At 36.1% G+C, this 17162-nt stretch overlaps 2 protein-coding genes across 3 annotated transcripts in view; one reads left to right on the forward strand and one right to left on the reverse strand.

Annotated features, from left to right (window-relative positions):
* The window catches only part of LOC126815727 (nibrin), a 417793-nt gene that overhangs the window by 320783 nt on the left and 79848 nt on the right, over positions 1 to 17162 (reverse strand). The gene's annotated exons all lie outside the window — the stretch shown is intronic.
* On the forward strand, positions 4694 to 14049 carry LOC126816281 (beta-1,3-glucan-binding protein). The gene is made up of 10 exons (XM_050542589.2): positions 4694 to 5076; positions 8286 to 8371; positions 8899 to 8973; positions 10094 to 10154; positions 10297 to 10464; positions 10948 to 11025; positions 11930 to 12041; positions 12411 to 12485; positions 12894 to 13020; positions 13798 to 14049. Exons 1-10 carry the CDS (start codon positions 5058 to 5060, stop codon positions 14005 to 14007), a joined length of 1011 nt encoding a protein of 336 aa, XP_050398546.1. The 5' UTR covers positions 4694 to 5057; the 3' UTR covers positions 14008 to 14049.

The following is a 17162-nucleotide window of genomic DNA, read 5'->3' on the forward strand; positions in this document are numbered from 1 at the left end:
TTTCGACATTGCTTACATTTGACAACCTGGCTTTACTCCCAAACTAAAGGTTGACTTTTAATATGCTTAAGCGGTAGACACACTAGACGAATCATTCGGTCGAACACATTAGGCCAATTCTCAGCCGATTCACCTTTCACGTCACATGATTAAATATTGCAGCGACCATGTCTTCAAACAATCGAATTCGGCCGAATAATACTGGACACACATTTCGGCTTGTGTGTCCACCGCTTAACATTACAGATAAAACGTCATAACAGGTAGTTCAAACAATCAGTGGCATAGCCGCTGACCCATGAAACAGCTTTGTAAAAAAAATATAACTTCTAATCTGAAATTTGTGTCTGCGAATCTGGCCTTCGTTTGACAACCTGGTACAACTCCCAAACAAATCATTGTCTTTAAATATGCTATCGTTACAGATAAAACGCCAGATTACATTTAATTTGCAGATAGAGCAAATATCATGGACAGGGCCGCCACCTAAAATGAACTGAGTAAAGCCAAATTTTCTTTTCCCAGAAAATATGTTTGATATGTATTTATTGTGTTTTTCGTGTTTCGGGGTGGAGTGGGGTTGGTGTAGCCTACAGTCCATGACAAGGCTTACCATAAAAACTTCACTCATCAACAATGGAAGTCTGACCATGTTTGATTTTTGAAGATATAACCATTTGAACATGTGTTTTTAAATTGCTGAAAATATGATCGGCTCCCATTATCAAAGGAGTTAACTCTTAGTGACAAAACGGGTTATGGTTCTTGGTTGTATTAAAATTTTTAACTTTGCTCTGGAACGAATACTTAATTCGGGATTCTTCGTTTTTTTAACGTACGCACAAATAACGATTGTATTGAATTAACGTTTCTACGCACGCTCCACTGACAAGGCGGAACCACGCCGGAAAATCCCGATGAACTTTACCGGTCAACAAAGGGATCCAACACGGAACCACCGGGTTATCGAGCCAACCTCTTACTCATTCTAGTCAGCATGGCTCCAGAAATCTAAAAGGGCTCGGAACATCAATAAAAATAGAAGAAAACCGAACACATGTATTTCCAGATCCCTTTTTTAATCTAACTGTTAAAATGATATTTCTATTCGATAAATATGCTTATGGGGGTGGAGAGAGAGAGGGAGAGAGAGAGAGAGAGAGAGATGAAACTAAACAACTCAACATTTTCGGCTGACTTTTATAAATGCCTTAGACCATAGTAAAACTTTCGAATAACGGGAAATTCGTGGTTTACCATATAAACGCAATATGCAGTAACTACTTACCATACTCATATTGTAGATGTTAAATATCCTTTATAATAATCCTATTATGTTTCCAATAATTATCCCAGCCATTTATGAAAATAAATGCACATCTAAAACAGAGCACATGACACACAACCTAAAAGGATTAGAATTCGACCAGTACCGTAAGTTTACTTTAATCATACAAGCCTACGGAAATACATTCGTTCAGTTAATTTCCGGTCTCAATTGTTTGTGTCTATTTAGAGCTAGCAGCAACGTATCTTCTAAAGTCACGGAGTCGGCAACTAACAACATGGTTTTAGGCTTATATAAAAGTAAATTTCACAATCTTACGGTGTCGGTAATTTGGCGCGAGAGTGAGTTTAAGAGATAGAAAAAGAGCGAAACTATATGAATTGACTCGAAACCGAAAACCGTTACAATAATATACGTCATTGGTTACAATCAACTAAATAAGAAATAAAATCCCTGGGTTTTGGCCAAAGTTTTAATCAAGTTCGTAACTACGTATTTTTAAAAGTCGAACGTGTAAAGAGAGAGAGAGAGAGAAATGGGGTTTAACGTCCACTCGACACAAACTAGGTCATTTCAGGACTAAGATATGGTTTAATTTTATTTCAATAATTCGCTTGCGCGTAGGGGTCTTTAGCAGTGGGAGGAAACCGGAGGACCCGGAGAAAACCCACGAGGTTGGACAGGCGACCCTACTCCTTGCCACGTACAACCAGGGATTTCAAACCACGCCAGTTGACTCAATGACAGACTTTATGATACAGCGCGCGCACGCTAACCATTCAGCCATCCACCCCCCCCCCCTCCCGAACGTGTAAAGAAGAATTTGTTATTCATGGCTTCATTGATAAATAAGTGAATGAATATTGTCATGTAAATGTCTATTTCGGGCAAATGTTTGCTGCCTACAGTGCACGTGCGACCCGGTGACTGCTTATCCCAGTCCTGGTGATTACACAGATGAAACGGTTCGATAAGAAGGTGAGTTTCTAAGCACAAGTATTTGAGAACTGTGAACCACCTATATTGTTTTCAATATTGTGTAGGCGTGGCCAGGAAAACCAGATGTAATTGTAAATTCTTCCATATAATGATCACCGCCGTCATGGATAGATCCCCTTGAATAATTCTGTGGCATAGACGACGCAACCAAAGAAGAAATTCCCGATCCTTACATATGTTGAACCGATCGTGCTGAAGAACCATCTCCGTGTGTCGGCTCCTTATCAAGTAGATAGGGTGTGAACACTTAGAAATGACTTATGGACTTTCCAAGGAGGTTTTTTCTGCTACGACCAATTGTGGTGCCGAAATCATGCAGTCATATAGACGAAATCTGCGATCTCATTCTCGTGATCCAGGACTCTCTGTACGTATTTTTCTGCCTGATTTGGTCAATCCCCAGATGTGCCGAAGCTAAATCCTGTACTTGGACATCCGACGATACCTTGGTAGCAACATAGATCAATCGGATGGTTTAAAGACTTCTCTACCCAGCATCATTTTATTGGCTGTGTAACCAGTGTTCGGGTTTACCATGGAGTGCAAAGACATAGCAAGTAAGGAGATGTACTTCTCCCAATCTTTATTTCTGCCATTAATATGGCATCTTATCATTTGCAGAATAATACGATTGGAGCGTTTAACTTGTCTGTCGGAAGAAGGGTGATAGGAGGTAGTCCTGGTCTTGGCAATTTCAAACAGAATGCAGAATGCCTGGAACAAAGATCCTGATAGTATGTACTTCCACTGGACAACCAAACGTCACGATGAAATGAATAAGAAACTAGTGAGCAACACGTTGTGAACTGGTCCATCATGGCTAAAATATATTTATTTCCCTGTTCGCTGGTTTGGTGAAAACCCTCAAGAAAGGAGGTCAAAAGTGGTGAACCTTTGTATTGTTTGTTTGTTTTTGTTTTGTTATGATTGCATGCGGGACAGCCTTGAATCCCGATTTCAGGTTATGACAATGACCGAGTACTTCATTTCTTATTGGAGAAGGCGCAACGTAGCAGAGATGATTCCTAGCGATAGTAAAGTACCCCCAAATGAAACTCCAGCTGAGAATGACAAGACCACAAAGCTCTGGCAGACGGAGCATTTAATTTAAGCTCGGATTCAGTTGGAGCTTGCAGGGCGGAGGGACGGAAAGGACAGCTGTCTAGTCGTTCGGATTGCACGAAAACTCGATTTGCAGAAGATTTACAGGCTGTAAATTTATTGTCATATTTAAATAAAGTAGAAATAAACTATTGTAAATGTATTTATAGTATATAGTGTAAAAGGAAACACTAAACTTGGGCAGTGCATCAACAGGACTGTAAGCTATCGCGGTAATGGAACCAACAAAAAGTTAGTTTTTCCGTGACGTGCAGATGGATTAGGATTATATATATAGTGAATATTGCTGTAACTACTTTTGCCTTTACTAGGCTACACGTTTGGAGATTTTCATGACGTGTAATACTTAAGAAATAATAACAAGATCAAATACCCAAAATATAATATATTTTATTCTTACCACAACAATCAAAACACAAATCAACTTCTTTAAATTTCAATACACCGGCAATCGAGTGCATAACCACAATGGTGTGACCCACTTATGATCGCTATTATGACGCACAATATCACACATTGATAGAAATTATAATCCAAATAGCAAATATAATGATTGTGAATCAAAATACTCACGACACAGTCAGAGGCGTAGCCGTGAAATATATATTGGGGGGGGGGGGGCGACCCTAACCCCTAACCCTAACCCATTTTTTAAAACCCCTAAAAAATATAAACAAACACCATGTGGCCATGCTGTCTACCAAGACACCGCGTTATGGTTACGTTGCTGGCCGAGCGGGAGACAAATATTTGGTTTAGGCGGTAATGTTTTTGGGTACCTACATGCAATTCCCTCTGATAAGTGGCAGAAAAAAATTAACAAAATATTACTGACAGACTAACTAGACACAATTTTATGGAATACAGGTACTTTTCACTTCACACATGTTTCCAGGACGATTATCTCTGTGTTTTACTTTAGCAATGTAAACCATATTGGGATATGTGCAGGTTTTATACAGATAGAATCTTAACCAATCCTAATAATTGTTATAAATAAATAAGAGTTTGGGCCCACTATCTAAATTTTTGGGGGGGTCCAAGTATATTCAGACCCCCCCCCCCCGGAAAAACAATTGGGGGTGTCGGACCCCCCCCCCCCCCGACCCCCCTCCCCCCCTCCCCCCATGTGTGACGTCCATGGATGCAGTATACTCAATACCGACTTTTACAAATTCGTGATATGGCTTACGCCAAGTACAGTCGTGACCGGCAACTTACTTAGCTTAAATAGCAACAACTGTACCTTGAAGATTCGTAGTAAAAATAACTAATTCCGGTGGTCACGTGACATCCTTACCCAGCAATCACGCGACATTCACCACACTTGTGTTGATATTTGTCGTGTTTGTAATATCTTTTGTATGTGAAACTTCACAGGGTTTTTACCACTTTGCCCATTAGAGTAACATCGTTCCAGGACATCATCGCTCTTTGATATTATTTGTGGGAGTGCGTTAAGCTGATCAGACGCGTCCGATTCGTTGATAGCTTCTACTTTGCTGCGGACAAGGCCTTATCAGAACTGCCAACGAAGGAGTTGTCGGCAAGCCGACAAAACAGTACAAGGGATAAAAATAAAGTTTGAAAATATTGTGATGGTAATTTGTGCATAATTTCTGAAGAAGATCATTGATTGAGCACAAAAATGGAAACAAGTAGCCGAGGTACACTATAATATTTAGGAGATAAATACTTCCTGTTTCGCATTTAGATTGTACCGTTGACATGTCTATTGCACAAAAGCACCCCTCTAAATGCGAAACGGGAAGTTTTTATCGACATTATAACCTGCTATTTTTTAAAGTTTTAAAAGAACTTATTTTATTGTGTAAACTTCAAACTTCTTCAAACCATGGCGAAACCACAGATAATAGCCTACCGTATGATTGTCGACCCGCGAATTCTCGACATTATGTTGTGAAACGACGAGAGGGGTGGTTGATCACTTCCGGTCTGTTCACGATGTTTGTTTACAGTAGGCCCAGTAGAGATATTTTTATTTAGCGCTTCCTTGCATTTTTAAATGTGGCATCATCTGGTTTAATGGAAACGAGACTTGGAAGCAATGTTCGAGGTAAGAATAAAATATCTTATATTTTTGGTATTTGATTTTGTTATTATGTTTTAAGTATTACACGTCTTGAAACACTCCAAACGTGTAGCCTAGTAAAGGCAAAAGTTAACAGCTATGACCTACTTTTAAACATCGGCGAACAAGAGTTTTCAATTCAGTAAGTTTTGAAATAATTAATTTTTTTTATTTTTATCAATTGTATGTCCAACTTGTAGAATTCTTCATTCTGGAAAGAAGAAGATAATAGTAAAAGTAAAATCAATGTCGATGGTGTATAATTTTTAATTTATCACTGTCATGACTGTGTAAATACATGTACAGTACAGCTTGGAATTAATAATAATAATGCTGTGCTGACTATATATGCTTTTACATGATATATTTGTTTTTAAATCTTTTGTATTTTCAGTAGTATGGTAGACCTGCCTTTTGTTTGCTACCTAGGGGGAATGTCAGCTTGTGAAGCAAATATATTTCATGTTGATTTATTTAAATAAATATTATGATACTGATATATTCATAACTAATTTTATTTTATTTTATGTTGTATTTACTGTACTTACTAATTTTATCTCGGGGTGGGGGTGGGGTGGAGGGTTATTATAGATATTATACTGATACATTGATGATTAATTTTATGTAGATATACCTGTTTATATATTTTTTTTGGGGTGGGGGCGGGGTATTATTATTTTCATTTTATTTTTTCGTTAAATACCCCCTCGAATCAATCAGTAATCTAGAAAAGTTGAAATTCAACGGAATTGCCTCCATTTTCAAAACGGGGGTAAATCTTTAAAATCTATCTTGTCCTACAATTCTTATTCGATTTTCACTATCTTTATATTTTTGAAAACCATTCACTATTAGCAATCGATCAGCGGGATTGGAATTTTGATATTTGACCTAGCTGGTTTGTATTAGTGATGTCATAAAATTGATTTTTTTTCTTAAAAAAACGTGTCGATCTTTGAAATCAGGTAAAATGTTGATGGTAAACGATTAACTAAGCCATATGGTGCTTATTCTGAACGTTTTATCACAGTCGGTGAGTAAACATAGGTTATGTGCATTTTATTTATTTTATTTTTTTCTAAAAAGCAGGAAATTTTACCCGTCTGAAATGTTTTTCTATATAAGATAGTGAGTTTTTGACAGTTTTTTTTTTAAAAAAAAATTCTTTAAGATCCTTCAAAAGACAACAGGACTAGAAATTAACGTATAAGTGTGTGATTGGGTTGTATAAAAACTATCAAACCTGTTTCGAGAACAGGTTTAGTTATAACTATTTTTGTTTTATTTGGTTTTTTTATATGTAAGTTTCGAATAGGTTGATTGTATTATATCATTATTGATTCTGATTATGCATAGTTGAAGTAACTATTTAATTTTCTGTATTTCAAACATCTAAGAAAAACAATAAAATCTATAACTATTTTTGTTTTATTTGATTTTTTTATATGTAAGTTTCGAATAGGTTGATTGTATTATATTATTATTGATTCTGATTATGCATAGTTGAAGTAATTATTTAATTTTCTGTATTTCAAACATCTAAAAAAAACAATAAAAGCTATGTGTAATATGTTTGTATGGTTAGGTTGAAAATTTCACCTATTTCTCGAAAAAGGGATCTGCCAGTTGGCGTTACAGTAACTCAGTCAATTCTGCTCCGATTTTGTTAAAGTTGGTGTTGCTACAATGCTGATATGCATATCTTTCGGGAAATAAGGTTCTGGAAAAAATATAGCTCCCGTCGCGGTTTAAAGATATGGATTTACTGTTCAATGTAAGTACATGTAAATTAATTAACACACAATTTTATTGCTAGTTCTTGTTCAGACAAAAACAGTTCGTGCTCTGTCCACACTGCCTATAGACATATTTACAAATATTTTATGATGGCTGAAAATGGTTTTGATTAATTTATTACTGGTTTTCTACTGTTTTATGTATTTCAGGGATTTTCTTGGATAATAGATTAAGTTTAAAATAGTGTGATGGTCTTTTGTGCAGAATTTCTTAAAGATATTTGTCAATAAAGATTTGAGTTGAGGAAGGTCATTGAGCACAAAAATAAAAAAAAAACTATTTATACGCAGTTAATCGCCTTGCTAAAACAGAGGAGTGCTATAACTTTCCAATCGACATTGACTACAACTATAATATATCCCCCCCACTCAATTTTATAACCATTTAAACGTTTGTGTCCTCTCTTTTAGTACACAGAATTATGTAAGATTGTAATATGTAAGATTGTGGGGATCACGTGGCTAAGTGGGTAAGACGCTGGCTCGCTAGCCTGGAGGTCGGGTGTTCGATCCCTGCATTGGCCGAGAAAGTTCATCCAGATTTTCCGGCGTGATTTCCCCTTGTCAGTGATGCAGGATGGAGGGCCTGACAAGGACAGCTGTCTAGTCGTTCGGATGGGACGAAAAACCGAGGCCCCGTGTACATATTGGCGTGCACGTAAAAGATCCCTTGCCTTGACAGTTGGAATTCGATATAAGAGTAGGCCGTAGTGCCGCTGCCCGGGCAAAATTTCCCTCATAGCACACTGTATGGCGTATGCCCGTCTTCATTAGCCCAGTTTAGGAGCAGAACAGTAGGACGTTAACCCCCATTTCATTTCATTTCATTTCATGTAAGATTGTGGCACAAAACCCGAAAGAACAGCTTGGCTTAGTAGTAAACAGTGATAGTACAGAAAGTTTAAATACTTTTTTTTATTTCTAACATTACTATAAATTTATAACAGCCATTATAGGAGGGTATTTAACAAAACTGTGTTTCTCCCAGGAACTGTCGTATTTCATGATGATTTTACTGGTAATACATTAGATAAAAATAAGTGGTATCACGAAGTCACAGCTAATGGTGGAGGGGTAAGTAAAATACAACTTGTCTACAAACATTGTAATGCACCACAGACGTCAGACGATTTTCATCCTAGTGAAGTTTCACGACAAATCGGCGCCACTGATAGAATTTGCCTTGTTTCCGAGAATGATATGAATAAAAACGCTTACCGCTATAATTGATTTTAACCAATGAAAACTAATATTGGTAACGCGCGAGGCAAATACAATTCCCATGGTAAAATAATAAAACAACAAACTAGGCATGGATACGATTCAACTCTTCGTCTCTTTATTAACGAAATTAGACTGGCATATGTATCCAAACAAAGGGCGATAACTCATAATTTGATATTCAATATAGATAGGTGATATATTTTTTCATTAATTGCTTTAAATGATCTACCAGTCAATGTATTATTCGGGTTTCATAATGTCTTCTTGTTACTGAATTGTTATTGAATCTATCATTGACCCCTATGCGATTGATAACAGTTTCTTCTAATATAATAGATAAATAGATTTTGCAATTCTTTAAAATACTTTATTTTCAGAATGGCGAATTTCAAGTGTATACACCAGAGGCAGCTAATACTTTTATCAGAAATGGTGTGCTATATCTTAAACCTGTAAGTATAAATATTATGTATAAGTATAAAAGTTTATATATGTTTGCTAGTCAACAATTTTTGTTGAAACTTTTCATGAATCTGTTTTCTAGAAACACTGATACTGCTTCTTATTTTTAATATATTGAAATACTACATGGTAAATATAAGCATTTTTCTTATTGAACTTATTAAACTATTAGTCCGGGAGCCCAGTGAGATTTAATCAAAATATTGAGTCCAAAAGGTTTGAGGTCTACAGCACATATTTTACCCCTAGATCATTTTGGAAAGCCAAGTCTTAAGCTTTTTAACCTGTGCATATACCTGGGAGCGCTCCCCTTAACCCTCCCAAATTTAATTGGAGTTCAAATCCAATGTCCATCCTCAATTTTCTTGCAAAGGTTTCATACTTAACACTAAGAATTCACAATGTTGTGCTAATGCTACTTAAGAGCTTAATTAATTAGCACTAATTAGTGACCGTAATTAAAATTTAGAGTCCATAACTGAAACAAAGCCTAAAAGCTAGCTAACCAAGTCATGAAACCAAAAATATCAATTAAGAGCAACATAAGTTAAACAAACTTTGCTTAAGACTCGTTCAAAGGTGACAACGTTCAAAGGTCACTAATTAATGACTGAAACCAAGCCAGGAAACCAAAACTATCACTTAAGAGCGACAAAAGTTGAACAAATCTTGCTTAAGAGTGGTTCAAATGTGACAAGGGTCAAAGGTCAAATTTGGGTCACATAATGAGGTTTGAGTGGATATGATTAAATTGTCTTGTCAGGGATTGTTTTTTTTTTCTAACACCATTTCTATAAGTTTCACTGCACAAAATGACTGCTCAAAAGCATGAAATGCTGTGCTAATGCTACTTACGAGCTAATTAATTGGCACTAATTTGTGACCATAGCTGAAACAAAGCCTAAAAGCTAGCTACCCAAGTCAGGAAGCCAAATATATCACTTAAGAGCGACAAAAATTGAACAAACTTGGCTTAAGACTGGTGACAAAGGTCATATTTTTGGCCACTTTATGACCGATCAATCAATCAAATTGATTATCTCTGTTGATCCTAAACATAAAATCTTACATTATGCATCTTTAGTCATTCAAATATTTTATATTTTCCAGACACTTACATCCGATAAATTTGGTAAAGAATTTTTGCGTAGTGGAACCTTAGACCTCAATGGTACGTATTTTGATTCCATTTTTTTTACACCCGTTTATTCTTTTTAAAAAATGATTTTAGGATATAGTGTTGAAGGAAATCCATGTCTACTTTGTCTGTCATGTTCTGGCACAAATTTTTTAAAGCAAATAAATGTTTTCAGCTCAGTGGGGTTGCTGTACTGCCAGTTGGGAAAATGGTTGTCTCAGAGAAGGAAGTCAAAGTAATATACCACCAATTATGTCATCTAAAATCTACTCAAAAGCCAGCATCAGACATGGTAGAGTCGATGTCGTCGCTCAAATACCAAAAGGCGATTGGCTATGGCCTGGTAAGTAAATACAGATTTGGCGTCTGAACTTGAATCAGAGCTCTGTTTGTTCAATACAAGATAGAGAATGTAATATGTAGCAATAGATTCGGACTACGGAAAGTTTTGCGCTGCTGGTCATATGCATTCTAACTCCACACCCATGCTAAAAGCAATGACGGCATCGTGTACAACAGATCCCCCCCCCCCCCCCCCCGCACACAAGCATCAGCTAAATATCTCAATTTGGACGGTCCCTTTTGTTTTTCTCTTGTATAATGGAACTTTATTGTCTACGCTTTCTCGACGAATACTGGTCTTTGGTTCGTCAGATGATCGAGTACAATAGAGAAAATATGGTATAGCCTGCTCGACAATATTGTATAATATTATAGTCTGGAGGTTCAAGATTAACTGGAAATCAGGATCCGGTATAGGAAAATACATTTACATTTACTATGACCTATATGTACTGTTAATTATTTATAATAATCTTTACTTCAGCAATATGGATGCTTCCTCAAGGTACAAAATATGGTTACTGGCCCAAGTCAGGTGAAATTGACATTATGGAATCACGTGGTAAGTTTTAAATTTTCAAAATAATACTTATATATCATCAACGCCAATGAATCACGAATTAAAGAAAACAACATCTGTTTGTCGTTAGATCATGAAATGATATAGATAGGAATTCTTGCTCAGAATTTAGTTTACCAAAGTATTTTACTGTAAATGCAGATTTGTACTTTAACTTTAAATTTTTTAAATGATAAATGTTCTTTAAAATTGCTACAATATTAAATCTACAAATAAAATGTGTTAGATTTAAACTTTTCTCAGAATTTAGTTTACCAAAGTATTTTACTGTAAGTGCAGATTTGCACTTTAACTTTAAAATTTTTGAATGATAAATGTTCTTTAAGATTGCTACAATATTAAATCTACAAATAAAATGTGTTAGATTTAAACGTTGTAACAAAGATAAATGTTCTTTAACATTTCTACAATGATAAAATGGGTTTTTTTAAACTTTGCTACAATGATAAATGTTCTTCAATGTTTCGACTGATAAATAAATGTTTTTTTAAAACTTTGCTACAATGATTAATGTTCTTTAACTTTTCTACAATGATAAAATGTTTTAATCCTTGCTACAATGATAAATGATCTTCAACTTTGCTACAATGACAAATAATCTTCAACTTTGCTATAATGTAAAATGTTTCTTAGTTAAGCTACAACGACAAATGTTTATTGAAAAAGCTGGTCAACAATAATAAATGGTTCTAAAACTTTGCTATAATGAAAAATGGTTCTTAAACTTTGCTATAATGAAAAATGGTTTTAAAACTTTGCTATAATGAAAAATGGTTCTTAAACTTTGCTAAAATGAAAAATGTTTCTCGGTTGAGCTAAAACCTCAAATATTTATTATTAACTGAGCTACATATCTGTTCTACAATTATAAATGATATTTTTGTAGGTAACGTACTGTTGAACTCTGGTGGAAGTCCCCAAGGTGCAGCTAGAGTTCTATCAACAATTCATCTTGGTACAGATGCTGGTGGTGGTCATAGACATCATGGTGATGCCAAGTAAGATGTTTTATATAAACAATAAATGAACCTTAGTTTACAAAGATGATCCCAACATTACGTCAGTTCGCGAAAACCTATCCCTGTTTGGTGTATAAATGGCAATGTTAATTTAATACTTAACATATTAGTTGTAATACAGTTTGCTTCCAAGGTGATCGGTAAAGATGTACTATGAAAGGCTAAAATGTATTAACAGCAGAAGATTATTATCTTTTACAAGGCACATTGTTTCGACGGTAATTTTGTATAGTTTTAAAACAAAGGTTCATGCGCAATGATTACATATCTCTTTAACTGGATAACTGAACATACCACCTTTTTTTAGCCACATCTTTAAATATACACATGCGCATTAATGTCTTGCAGAGTGGCTCCAAATGGTAAAACCTGGGCTGATGATTTTCATACTTACAGTTTAGACTGGACAGAGGATCATATCAAGTAGGTTTATTAAAGGTCTTTTAAAAACGAATGAACTTTATTGTAATTATCAAGTTTAGAAACCCCAATAAATCTGTGAAAAATTGTATACATTTTAGAAGAGAAGTTGTTCGTATTATTATTGGTTCTTTTATTGCAGCTTAAAATCAGGAAAATTATAACATTACACGTTTACTGCGACATTGAATGTGATACATGTTTATCACCCAATAACACATTCTACAGTAGATATCGCTTGTGTTATAACTTTCATAATCTACTGAGCGATATCTCCTTTGGGTTTTTTTCCGTCTTTTGGGTACTTTTTTTATGTGGCATGTTAATTTATTTGGTATATAAACTATTTTTATGAGTATTTATACATTTGATAATGTTCGTTTAAAAGAAACTTGTATATTTGTTTCACAGAACGATGATTGATAAACAGCCTGTTCTAGCCTGGAACACACCACCAGAAGGTTATTTTAAGCATGAAAATTTGGGAGGTAGTAATATCTGGTCGAGTGGTGGAAAAGATGCTCCTTTTGATACTAATGTAAGACTTTTCGAATAAATCATAGATTTATAGAAACTATATAACGCATTATGATATTGAATTCTTTAGTTAAAGTTATTTGGATGTAGGCGTTATTCAAATGATTTCATGCAAACAACTTTCAAACAGAAATAGCATCTTCAGTATCTGGTTGTGAAATTTCCTGTATATCTCTTTTGGCAAATATGGAACAATTCGTAATTTGGACAGAAAAAGCAGGCAAATATGGAACAATCCGTAATTTGGACAGAAAAAGCAGGGCCCTTATTCACGAAAACTTAAACTAAGATAAAATCGAAATTTTGATAAATACTGCAACTTCATTGGATATATGCAAATTGATTTTACTGGTCAGCCAATCGAATTGCAGTATTTCTTAAAATTTCGATTTTATCTTAGTTTAAGTTTTCGTGAATACGGGCCCAGAGCTGTATTCGGCTTGGCGGAAGTATCTCAGGGGTTTGGCTGATCCAGTTGTTTAATGCTTTAGATCATAAGCTCTGTCACTGAGTCAAGTGGCGTGGTTTCGATCCCAAGCTGGCAAGTATATATGGTTGCCTACCCAACAACGTGGGAATTATATCATATGTTAGACCCTCAATGGCCTATAGGTTAGTTTGTGTCTAGTGGAGGTTAACTATCTCCACGCCCTCTAACTCCCCCTCTCTGTCTCTAAAACCCCTGAAGTATGTTTTACACAAAAATGTGTTAACAGAAACAACGTTTACATTATTTTTAACAAAGATTCGACTACTTATGTATTATTTCTATTTTCAGTTTGCTTTAATATTAAGTGTAGCTGTTGGTGGAGATAGAGGTTACTTTCCTGATGATTGGAATAATGGTGCTAATGGCGCGAAACCATGGACAAATTTTGCTTCAACCGCCATGACGGATTTCTGGAACAACCGTCAACAATGGCAGAAAACATGGCATGGCGATGATGTAGCCATGAAAATTAAAAGTGTCACCATGACGCAATACTAAACGCTTACATATCATTTGAAAATAAAACAAATATGCATTGGGTGTTGTGTGTATGTCTTATTTGTTTGGAAAAATACATTGAAATGTTTGATAAGCTACAACAATAATAAATGGTTATATTTGAACATGGACATTTATTTGTTATACAACTATGGACCATTAATACAGTCACCAAGCAGTTTCTTTCTGTGATAATGCGTTTTACATTTTCCAAATCTCGAAATTATACAGTAAGATTTCACTTTTATTTCAATGTGGATTAAATAATTATATGTATGTGTTAATAACTTAATATGGTATGCATGATATGGTATTTGTACTCGAAATTTATGTTCCTTCCAGTAACTGTATGGCCAAAATGTTACATAAATCATTAATTAGACATTTATTCACATGCCTGCCAAGTCCATAATCAACTCTCTAGGCCACACTATTCGTTAAACGGCTATAACTCCGCTCAGAATGAAGTAATTTAAACTATTATAGCGAGGACTGCCAAGGCCTTTATCTAAATCTCACATAAAACATGTTTTTAAGTTACAAGTTTAGATTAATGACCATTTGATTGATAGATCTCATTTTACACCGGGGGTGTTAGATGACTTAGTGGTTAGCACGTGCGCGCTGTATCATTAAGCCTGTCATTGAGTCAACTGGCGTGGTTTCCAATCCTCGGTTGTACGTGACAAGGAGTAGGGTCGCCTGTCCAACCTCGTGGGTTTTTTCTCCGGTTCCTCCGGTTTCCTCCCACTGCTAAAGACTCCTACGCGGAAGCGAATTATGGAAATAAAATTGAACCATGTTAGTCCCGAAATGACCTAATTTGTGTCGAGTGGACGTTAAACCCCATTTCTCTTGTCTGAAATTCTTATCAACATTGCTTACATTTTACAACCTGGTTTTACTTTCCAAACAAAGATTGATGTTTAAAATCTTTAAGTTGTGGAAGTCATTCTGTCGAATAAGTGGACTTTTTAAAAACATATCGTATCGACATTGCTTACATTTGACATCCTGGTTTTAACCCTATGAAGTAAAGACTGGCTTTAATATGTTCAATCGGCGCCGAATTGCAGCCGAATTTTATTCGGCCGAATGAGTGGACTTCACTTGAAGAATTCTTTGCCCGATTCCCCAGTCGATTGCATCATCTTTCACGTCACATGATTAAACATGGCCGCGATCATGTCTTCAAATGGTCATGTGACTTCTCGACATCATCGGTGCTTTGCGAATGAATTCTAAAAATCGGGCAAATGCTTTGGCGAATCCGTCACACTAGGCAATATATGTCATTCGGCCGAGTCCGAATATATCAAACATGTTTAATTCGGGCGAAACGAAATTTGGCCGAATTACACTGGACACACTCGGCGAATTTCAGCGGCGATTGATTCGGCCGATTGATTCGACTTGTGTGTCCACCGCTTAAAGTTACAGATAAAACGTCATCACAGATAGCTCAATCAATCAGTGGCTTAGTCGCTTACACATAAAATTCGTGTCTGCGAATCTGACCTTCGTTTGACAACCTGCTACAACTCCCAAACAAATCATTGTCTGTAAATATGCTATCATTACAGATAAAACAACAGATTACATTTAATGTGCAGATAGAGCAATTATCATGGACAGGGCCGCCCCCTAAATTGAACCGAGTAAAGCCAAATTTTATTTTCACACTGTTTTTTGTTTAACAGTTTAAGTATGTTTGATATGTATTGTATTGTGTTTTTCGTGTTTCGGGGTAGGGTGGGTGGTGTAGCTTACAGACTAAAGGACTATTTCTGGAGGCGTGGATTTAGAAGACGAGGCCATACTGGACAGATGAGATAAACTATATTGATCAGGTTTATGAACTCGTCATACAAAGAGTGACATAGGGGGCTTTAGGAGAGCCACGGTGGCTTAGTGAGTAGGACGTTTGCTTGTTAACGTAGAGTCCCCATGTTCGATCCCAGCGTTGACCGAGAAAGTTCATCGTTCGGAGGATACAAAATACCGAGGTTACGTTTACAACATTGCCGTGCACGTAATGGAACCTTGAAAGTTGGAATTGGGAGTAAACCGGAGTGCCGCTGTCGAGGTATATGCCAAACTGCACGAAGCGATCCATCTACGTCATACGTCATTATGATCACTGCCCCAATTAGCCGCCATTTAAAACTCCCACGTGATCATTTTGGGGAGGGACTTATCGGCCGGACTAACGCTTTGTGTACACAACAGAGTAAAAATAACCCGAGCACGCACGTGTTTTATGTAAACACGTGTCTTTAGCAAAATGTAAACTTCTGCCAATCCGGTAAAAGCGATATATAATATGTACTAGTGGGTAATATTGCAATAAATTCTTTGCCATTGTAAACTGTCTTTAGAGGTTCAATCTGATATTTTTTCAAAACAAGGTTAGATACTCCTAAATTTGTCTTCGCAAACAAAACCGCCTCTGCGAAATTACCTTTTATGGGCGCCGCCATATTGAATAATTAGAGGACTATTTTGTGATTCGGCTTTGATTAGTTTGACATCTTTCATACTCACAGCGGCTAAATAAACATATTTAATTTCATTCAATATGACAATAGAAGAGAAATAAATACTTCTAAAAAATTACTAAAAGCATTAAAATGTCGGGTAATTAGCTTAGGGCCTGTTCTCAGGCGGAGCTAGCTGTAGACAGGCAGCCTAAGTTTGGGATGGGCATATGCCCGTCTTTATTAACAAAGTAGCTGCTGAACAGCAGGACATTAAACCCCATTTCATTTCGGGGGCTGTAGAAATAATAAGCACAGTCCGCCCCGTGCACCACAACAGCTGGCACCTTATATATTTCAACAATAACGCTTAGTCTTTAACGGTAAACATATAAAGTGGTGCCGTTATATAACATCTTTAAATAGGTCAAACTTTAACTGATAATGCTCGCAGTCAATATATAGGATTTGTGATACTGCGAGGGTTTCTTATCGCCATTTTAAAACACAGATCACAGTTCGCCTCGTGCACGGCAACAGGTGGCATCATAGATATTTCACAATAGCTTACAAATATTCCACGCCTTTAAAAAAAACTATAGCGATGTCATTACACGACATCTTTAAATTGGACATACTTAACTGATAATGCTCGCGTTCAAAATATAAGATTCGGGA

The sequence above is a fragment of the Patella vulgata genome, chromosome 3, assembly GCF_932274485.2.
Source record: "Patella vulgata chromosome 3, xgPatVulg1.2, whole genome shotgun sequence".
Classification (NCBI taxonomy): Eukaryota; Metazoa; Mollusca; class Gastropoda; family Patellidae; genus Patella; species Patella vulgata.